Raw genomic sequence first — 10,000 nt, forward strand, 5'->3', positions numbered from 1 at the left:
AGAAAATGCCAGTCAGCAACTCTCTCTCCCCCTCTCTCCCTCCCCCTCTCTCTCTCTTTCCCCCTCTCTCTCTTTCTCTCCCTCTCTCCCCCCTCCAACCCCCACCCCCCTCCCCTCTCTCTCTCTGTCTTACAAATCCATTCCTCTATCCACTTCTGTGTCCAGTGTATTGATTGGCTCACAGCTCATTCATGTGTTCACAGACAGTATTCCCTCACTCGCTGGTGATGATCCGGAAGGTTCCTCCTACTCAGGCACAGGAGTAATTAGAGAGGATGATTGGCAGGTGCTGTCTCCCAACCGTTCGGCAGACGTCCATCAATGTGCTAGAACCTGGCCATTCTATCCCGCATCAGCTAGGCTAATGTTTATTTAAGGCTATATTTATATATCTCTTTCTTTCTTTCTTTCTTTCTTTCTTTCTTTCTTTCTTTCTTTCTTTCTTTTCCTCTTTCTTTCTTTCTTTCTTTCTTTCTTTCTTTCTTTCTTTCTTTCTTTCTTTCTTTCTTTCTTTCTTTCTTTCTTTCTTTCTCTCTCTTTCTCTTTCTCTCTCTCTCTCTCTCTCTCTCTCTCTCTCTCTCTCTCTCTCTCTGTCCAGGATCCTGTCCACAATAGGATCCGACTTTGACCTACGGACCCTCAGAGCAGTGCGTGTGTTGAGACCCCTCAAACTGGTGTCTGGGATTCCCAGTAAGAACACACATGCACACACACACACACACACACACACACACACACACACACACACACACACACACACACACACACACACACATAGATAGACACACACACACACACACACCTATCATCAGTGGTGGGACTATCTTAAAGAAGTCTAGCTCCATCTTTCCAACTCCAGCACCTACCTGCTTTTCAACGTTTCACACAGTCCATACCCTATGTCCCAAAACACCAATAACTGCTAGACTACAGATAGTAAATTGCCAGTTTGGGAACCTTGTCTAACTGTGTACCTAGGACTGGAATGAACTGATTCGTGTTGATAAGATACTGTAAGGACAAGCGATTGCAAGAGGTCCAATGTACTGGTTACCGTATGCCGAGAATAAAACGTTCTATTCTATTTCTATTCTAAGTATTGCTGTATTTCTAATAAACCGTGCCCGTTGTCCTCCAGGCCTCCAGGTGGTGCTGAAGTCCATCATGAAGGCCATGATCCCTCTGCTGCAGATCGGACTGCTGCTCTTCTTCGCCATCCTCATGTTCGCCATCATCGGCCTGGAGTTCTACATGGGCAAATTCCACACCACCTGCTTCGACAATCACACAGGTCATCACACGTGTGTGTGTGTGTGTGTGTGTGTGTGTGTGTGTGTGTGTGTGTGTGTGTGTGTGTCTGTGTCTTTGTGTTCCCTAGCTGTTTACAGGGTGTTATGTAATCAATTACTGTACAACATACATGATTGCACGGTATTAGAAAACAGAATGCTATGTGCATTGCTGCTAAGAAATACCCGTGTTACGATTCTATTTTGTGCGGCTTTCACATTTTCCGAGGTAATTGTACACTGTGGATTCCAAATATCTGTCCCATAACATCCACAGATCACGTACTGTCCTTATTGAGCTATAGTACTGTAGTGTGTATGTTTTTTACCCCAGCATGCGTCTCCTTGTCCTGCAAGGTTATAATAATTTTGCTTTTTTTTGTTTTTATTTCATTATATTTTTTAAAATATTAAATGTATTATTTCCTTTTTGTTTTCAATTTCAGTTTAGTTTTAATTCGTTTTTAAAATGCGTTTGCTACTTTAGTTTTTTTGAAAATGTTTATTTTTAGTTTATTTTTTTTAAAATTTCAGTATTAGTTTTTGGTTTTTTTCTTCTGTGCTAGTCTTGTGAGACCATCCTGATCTTGATGTGAAACAAACCATTTGGTGCAGGTTACTTCTGCGCAGGGGCACAGCTTAAAAGAATGGAGGATAGATCTTATATCCACCCAAAATACTAGGCTTATGTATGAAATTAAAAAAACTAAAACATTTTCTCTATAATTAGAGAGCTTATTTTAGTTTATTTTAATATAAACACACAATACAGTTTTAGTTAGTTATTGCTTTTTTGTAAAGCCTAGTTTTTATATGTATTTCAGTTAACTAAAATGTTTTTTCACACCTAGTTTTCATGTATAGTTAGTTAGTGGGTTAACTATAATAGCCTGGGTGTGTGCCGTGGTCCCTGGCAGGTGAGATCCGAGAGGAGTTCCCCTGCGGGACGGAGGCGCCATCCAGACTGTGTCCGAACGGGACCACGTGCCGACAGTACTGGCTGGGGCCCAACTACGGCATCACGCAGTTCGACAACATCTTGTTCGCCGTGCTCACCGTCTTCCAGTGCATCACCATGGAGGGCTGGACTGACCTGCTCTACTACGTAAGAGAGAGAGAGAGAGAGAGAGAGAGAGAGAGAGAGTGTGTAGTGGAAATAAATCTGATCGAAAGTAAAGGATTTACCAAGATTCACTCAAAGAGGTTAAGTCTGATTTATTAAGAAAACATACGAGCGCAAGGACTTCAGGATAACGCACGTGAGTGGTTCATCCGACAGAAGTGAAACAGAAAGGTGTTGTGCGGTCTTATATTCAAGCAATACACAGGTATGACGCTTCCAGAGATTTGATTGGCTAACCCATCTGTACACGTCATAATAAATGGCGGACATCATCAATAGTGGGTAAGAGTTCAGACACGTGATATTAGAAAGAGCGGTAAATCTTGAATTGGTTTCAGGTAGGAACAATAGAACAATGGAAGGTTACTCTAGGCCAGACTGAAAGTCTGGGGTGTGTGTCCCCCTGGAGATGCCTTCCTGTTGTAATGATAAACCCACGGCAGGGGTGTTTATCATTATAAAAGGTAGGGGACAGGGGTGTTTATCATTATAAAAGGTAGGGGACAGGGGTGTTTGGCATGTGAAAGGTTGAGGGAGGTAGAGTGAAACTACAATTTCTATGACAACAGTAGATAGATAGATAGTAGGGCTGCACGATTATGACAAAATATAATAATTGCGATTATTTGCTTCAAAATGGTAATTGCGATTAATAATTGCGATTAATATTTCAAAGTAATAGCTTTAACTCTGCACAGTTTGCATATGACCTGCTGGGCTTGAGTGACATAATCTTTTTCGTAACCACTCAGCGGGAACGCATGTGATTGGTCAGACAGCATAAGCGCCTGTGATTCGTCCGTGTAGTCCTAGCACACTCAATTCAAAGCAAAATTGTTAATCACATTAATTGCAGCCTTTTGAGATTAGTTAATCGCGGAGGTCATAATCGCGATTTCGATTAATTCACGATTAATTGTGCAGCCCTAATAGATAGATAGATAGATAGATAGATAGATGGATAGATAGATAGATAGATAGATAGATAGATAGATAGATAGATAGATAGATAGATAGATAGATAGATAGATAGATAGATAGATAGATAGATAGATAGATAGATAGATAGATAGATAGATAGATAGATAGATAGATAGACAGACAGGATTTATTTGTAAGGTTTAATGGTCACATTAGTACCCTGACATTTTGGGCCATTTGTGGGAATACTTTATTTGCAAAGTTTAAAGATTGACTCAAGTTGAGACTCAAGGAGTGTTACTTCATTTTACAGTAGGCAGAGATAACGCTGAAGCCAGACTAAATGTTAATGTTTGCTTCAACATGCTCTCTATTAAACAACATGGCTTACATCTGGTCTTGGAACATCCTCTCTGCATGGGATGTGTGGGTGTGCAGGACTAGAAGTGTGAGTGTTTTTTCTGGGAGCAGGTCCAGACAGATGCCCAGGGCTCCAGGCTAGAGCGTCATCACCAATGTCCAGGACTGACTGCGGTGTTCTGAGTTATAATGCATTGTTATAAGATGTGATGCATGGGGAAGGTACAAGCATAGAGGATCACTTGCATGACAAATAGCTCTAGGCGTGATACATGGTTTAGCCCTTTTTGTGCGTGGCTGTAAGCCAGCGCACCTAGGATAGCGTTTGTTCGGTTATCACTCCCACCCTCCCTTGAATGTTGACCTGCATTTCTCTATTGGCACCACAAGAGGCAGTAGTCCCAGCACACCAAAATAAAGAAGGACACCAAAATCAACCCGCCGATCTCCACTGCACAAGTAGAGTAGCGGTGGAAGCAATGGACTCCCACCCGGGAGACCGGGGTTCAAGACCTGGTGGGGATGTAATTATGTTATCATCAGTGTAACTGCTTTAGCCACTGACCGCTACCATTAATGTTATGGAAGCTGCTGCTAGTTGTTGTGAGCTCATGAGCTAACTGCTCTTATTGTGCAGGATTAGCATTGGAAGCATTGGAACTGATGTGTCCAGGCGACAAGATCTATCTTAATTTATCAGACATTATTTCATGTAATTTCAATTCACAGTTATTTCAGTGGCATGACTAGCTTCCGTCCTACCAGTCCTGAACAGAAACAAGCCAGCCACGCACATAAGCCAGGCTGGACCTGGCCTGGTTGAAGTGTGCCCATGCCCAAAGCAGAGGCGCTGTCTCTTCATACGTGTGCCACAAACACACGCAAGACTTTCAACACTGCCCTGCTGCCAGGGGCAACAGTTGCTAGGGTGATGGCATGAGGAAGAGGGTAGTTGCAGAGTGTTGTTATAGAGTCCCATTCACAACAGCCTCTGTGGACTCACCCCATTCCATCTCTCTCTCTCTCTCTCTCTCTCTCTCTCTCTCTCTCTCCCTCTCTGTCTCTCCCTCTCTCTCTCTCTTCCTCTCTCTCTCTTCCCCTCTGTCTCTTCCTCTCTCTCTCTGCCACCCAGCCTCTCCCCACACATCATGCTCTCTCTCACTCCCTCTCTCTTTCTCTGCCTCTCTCCTCCTGACCACACCCTATCCCTCTTTTCTCCTCCTCTCCTCTCCCCCTTCTCCTCCCTCTCTCCTCCTCCCTCTCTCCTCCGCCAGGCCCCTCTCAGAGCTGCTCTATATTTAAAGGGCTGTTCTGTTCAGTCAGAGTTATTCTTGCAGCTGCTGTGGAAGAACGTGATGAAAGTTTAATGGAGAAAAAGGCTGCAGTACTCAGCTCAGCCCAGCGGCCCAGCCTGCTAACATGCGGGGGGGGGGGGGGTAGAATGTAGAGTTAGGATGAGAGAGGAGGGGATAGGGAGGGAGGGAGGGAGGGCTAAGGAGAGGGAGACGAGTGAAGGATGACAGAGAGGGGGAGAGAGAAAGTGATGATCATCCATTATTCACTGTCAAGAGTTGAACAGTTAAGGAGGCAGCATGCATTCTGTTACTGAAGTATGACGTCTATTCACCATCTACATACAGTAGTCTACATAAACTCACAGTCTATTCACCATCTACATACAGTAGTCTACATGAACACAGTCTATTCACCATCTACATAGTCTACATCAGGGGTGGCCAACCAGTCAGAGACTAAGAGCCACAAAAATTACTGTGGTACCTGGACTGGACTGGACTGGACTGGACTGTACTTGACTGGACTGGACTGGACTGGACTGGACTGGACTGGACTGGACTGGGCTGGGCTGGGTTAGGCTGGACTGGACTGGACTGGACTGGACTGGACTGGGATGGGCTGGGCTGGGCTGGGTTAGGCTGGACTGTGCTGGGTTAGGCTGGACTGGGCTGGGCTAGGCTGGGCTGTGCTGTGCTGGGTTAGGCTGGACTGGGCTGGGTTAGGCTGGACTGGACTGGGCTGGGTTAGGTTGGACTGGGCTGGGTTAGGTTGGACTGGGTTGGGTTGGGCTGGACTGGGCTGGGCTGGAGATTTGAGGCTTTGAAATGTCCCAATGATGTCTGGCATATCAGACAGAATGGCTTACCATTACGTTCTATGAAGAAAAAATGACTCTCCCACTCGGGTAAAAAATGTCCTATGTTCGTGTTCGTCATATTTTCTTTTCGCTGCGCATTTCTTTCCAGCCATTCTTTGGTTGTGTACAGTAGCCTAGGCTACATTAGCTTTTGTCGTAAAAGAGAATGCCCCACGCAAAGCAAATTATTTTGTTTACAATTATTTTGTAACCAAGGTGATTTGCTACCTATATGATTGGTTTGAAGTGGTTCTCACGCGACTTCCACGCAACCTAGCGAAACGAATCATATGATTTTATGACAAATCTGCAATAAACTAAAATGGGCAGGAAGAAATGCACAGCAAAACTAGAGAGGGAGAGAGAGAGAGAGAGAGAGAGAGAGAGAGAAACGTTCTTAAGGAATGGATGAATTTATTTTTTTAATGAAAGGATGGAAGAGCCGCAAGCCAACTTTTTTTTTAATCAATGAATGGAGGAGCTGCACATTGACGGGCAAAGAGGTGGATTGGCCACCCCTGGTCTACATGAACTCAGTCTATTCACCATCTACATAGTCTACATGAACTCAGTCTATTCACCATCTACATAGTCTACATGAACTCAGTCTATTCACCATCTGAATAGTCTACATGAACCGGGTCCATTCACCATCTACATAGTCTACATGAACTCAGTCCATTCACCATCTACATAGTCTACATTAACTCAGTCCATTCACTGTCTACATGAACACATTCTACTCACCATCTACAAAGTCTACAGTACATTAAATCAGTCTATTTACCATCTACATGAACTCAGTCTATTCACTGTCTACATAGTCTATATGAACTCAGTCTATTCACTGTCTACATAGTCTACATTAACTCAGTCTATTCAACATCTATGTAGTCTACATGGACCCAGTCTATTCACCATCTCTATAGTCTACATGAACTCACAGTCTAGTCTGGGATGCTTCTAGTCAACCTGATAACCGTGCATTAGGTCCAACAAGGGTTATACTCTATATCGATGACTCTGACTGACGGTGTGTGTGTGTGTGTGTGTGTGTGTGTGTGTGTGTGTGTGTGTGTTTGTGTGTGTGCATGTGTGTTTGCAGAGTAACGATGCCTCAGGAAGCGCCTGGAACTGGATGTACTTCATCCCTCTCATCATTATCGGCTCCTTCTTCATGCTCAACCTGGTGCTGGGTGTCCTGTCAGGGTAAGACTGTCCTGTCAGGGTAAGACTGCCTGTCAGGGTAACACTGCCTGTCAAGGTAAGACTGCCTGTCAGGGTAAGACTGTCCTGTCAGGGTAAGACTGACCTGTCAGGGTAAGACTGTCCTGTCAGGGTAAGACTGCCTGTCAGGGTAAGACTGTCCTGTCAGGGTAAGACTGCCTGTCAGGGTAAGACTGTCCTGTCAGGGTAAGACTGCCTGTCAGGGTAAGACTGTCCTGTCAGGGTAAGACTGCCTGTCAGGGTAAGACTGTCCTGTCAGGGTAAGACTGTCCTGTCAAGGTAAGACTGCCTGTCAGGGTAACACTGCCTGTCAAGGTAAGACTGCCTATCAGGGTAACACTGCCTGTCAAGGTAAGACTGCCTGTCAGGGTAAGACTGTCCTGTCAGGGTAAGACTGTCCTGTCAGGGTAAGACTGCCTGTCAGGGTAAAACTGTCCTGTCAGGGTAAGACTGTCCTGTCAGGGTAAGACTGCCTGTCAGGGTAAAACTGTCCTGTCAGGGTAAGACTGCCTATCAGGGTAACACTGCCTGTCAAGGTAAGACTGCCTGTCAGGGTAACACTGCCTGTCAGGGTAACACTGCCTGTCAAGGTAAGACTGCCTATCAGGGTAACACTGCCTGTCAAGGTAAGACTGCCTGTCAGGGTAAGACTGTCTGTCAGGATAAGACTGTCTGTCAGGGTAAGACTGCCTGTCAGGGTAAGACTGTCTGTCAGGGTAAGACTGCCTGTCAGGGTAAGACTGCCTGTCAGGGTAAGACTGTCTGTCAGGGTAAGACTGCCTGTCAGGATAAGACTGTCTGTCAGGGTAAGACTGCCTGTCAGGATAAGACTGCCTGTCAGGATAAGACTGCCTGTCAGGGTAAGACTGTCTGTCAGGGTAAGACTGCCTGTCAGGATAAGACTTTCCTGTCAGGATAAGACTGCCTGTCAGGATAAGACTGTCTGTCAGGGTAAGACTGCCTGTCAGGGTAAGACTGCCTGTCAGGGTAAGACTGTCTGTCAGGGTAAGACTGCCTGTCAGGGTAAGACTGTCTGTCAGAGTTACCCCTTGGCTCCACTGCGGCCGTCAGCGTCAACTGTCAACGCCGACATTCTACCGTCAAAAATCAAGAATGAACCATGGCAATTCTCTAATGTCAGATGCTGGCGTTGAACGCAGCGCAATGGCTGCAGTGGAGCCGCTGTCATAAATTATAATGGATTAATTTCCATGATGGTTGGCGCTGACGCTAACGGACCCAGTGGAGCCAAGCCGTTAGACTGCCTGTCAGGGTAAGACTGTCCTGTTAGGATAAAACGGTCTGTCAGGATAAGACTCAGGGTTAGACTGTCTGTCTGTTTGTCTCTGTCTGTCGATCTGTCTGTCTGTCTGTCAATCTGTCTGTTGGCAGCATACTACATGCCTTTCTATGTGTGTGTGTGTGTGTGCGTGTGTGTGCGTGTGATTTGTGTCATGTTCTGTAGGTGTATAACACTGTCTCATGTGATATATGGTATAATGTTATTCAACAGTTTGATTAACTGTATGTATGTGTGTCTGTGCGTGTGTATGTGTGTGTGTGTGTGTGTGTGTGTGTGTGTGTGTGTGAAGCGAGTTTGCCAAAGAGAGGGAGCGCGTGGAGAACAGGAGTGAATTTCTCAAGCTGCGTCGGCAGCAGCAGATTGAGAGAGAGCTGAATGGCTACCTGGAGTGGATCTGCAAAGCAGGTACGGAAGCCATGATGGCTCAAACACTACGCATCTGGGTAATTGAAAGCAGTGTGTTTGATTTAGTAAATGTGTGCCTTTTTTAAATGAAATAAGTCTTATCTTTTGGGACTGTTGTGTTGTTTCATTATTGTACTGGTAGCGTATAGCGAGTCCACCGGGAGAGTTTGACAGGATGACACCTGTAAAACGTTAGCTATAGCCCAGTATGGTTGGTTGTGTTGTGGCTTTGAACATCACTGCACTGAAGCTTGCGTCAAGCAGAGTATAAGTCATCCGGTCTGAGTCAGCATGGGAGGGGTTTGTGAATGTTCCCAGAAAGTACACTGTAGCAATAGCTGTGGCGTGAGTGTGTGCGTGTGTGTGTGTGTGTGTGTGCGTATGTGTGTGAGTGTGTGTGCGTGTGTGTGTGTGTGTGTGTGTGTGTGTGCGTATGTGTGTGAGTGTGTGTGCGTGTGTGTGTGTGTGTGTGTGTGTGTGTGTGTGTGTGTGAAACGGGAGTCCAGAGTCTGTTTCTCTGTCCTTCCTGCAGAAGAGGTCATCCTGGCAGATGATGATAATGACGGTGACGACCGGATGCCCTTTGATGGTATTTATCTGCGTGTGTCTTTGTGTGTGTGTGTGTGTGTGTGTGTGTGTAGGTAGGTGTGTGTGTATGTGTGTAGGTATGTGTTTGTGTGCGTGTGCAGGCCTATCTGATGCATCATGAGAACTACAGTACACACACACTCGAACGCACGCATGCACGCACACACGCACACACTTGCTTCCATTGATAGTGTGTGTGTGCGTATGTGTGTGTGTGTGTGTGTGCGTGTGTGTGCTTGCGTGTCTTTATGTGTGTGTGTGTGTGTGTGTTTGTGTGCTTGTGTGTCTTTGTGTGTGTGTGGGGGGGGGGTATTTAATATTCTGAAATCTTTGTTATTCATAGCAGCTGGTGCTTGTCGGTAAGTAGGGTGTGCTGTGTGTCCTGTGCAGGCTCCCGTAGGAGACCCACCATGAAGAACCACAAGAACAAAGCTGAGCTACTGGACCCAGAGGAAGGAGACGGAGACCTGGCCGTGGGTAAGACACACACACACACACACACACACACACACACACACACACACACACATAGACAGGCATGTACAGTATGCTGCCAACAGACAGACAGACAGACAAAGAGACAGCCAGTGAGCCAGGGAGACAGACAAGACAACCAGAAAGACAGAGAGACA

General features: G+C 45.7%; 1 protein-coding gene across 1 annotated transcript in view; it reads left to right on the forward strand.

Annotated features, from left to right (window-relative positions):
• Window positions 1-10,000, forward strand: part of cacna1aa (calcium channel, voltage-dependent, P/Q type, alpha 1A subunit, a) — a gene marked incomplete at both ends in the record, with an annotated part of 107,013 nt that overhangs the window by 35,229 nt on the left and 61,784 nt on the right. Inside the window, 7 exon segments of the mRNA XM_084438178.1 lie at window positions 599-690; window positions 1,139-1,291; window positions 2,207-2,394; window positions 6,951-7,054; window positions 8,665-8,780; window positions 9,313-9,369; window positions 9,759-9,845. Coding sequence (XP_084294304.1) covers window positions 599-690; window positions 1,139-1,291; window positions 2,207-2,394; window positions 6,951-7,054; window positions 8,665-8,780; window positions 9,313-9,369; window positions 9,759-9,845 — 797 coding nt within the window.

This window comes from Borostomias antarcticus, assembly GCF_949987555.1.
Source record: "Borostomias antarcticus genome assembly, chromosome: 5".
NCBI classification, from domain to species: Eukaryota; Metazoa; Chordata; class Actinopteri; order Stomiiformes; family Stomiidae; genus Borostomias; species Borostomias antarcticus.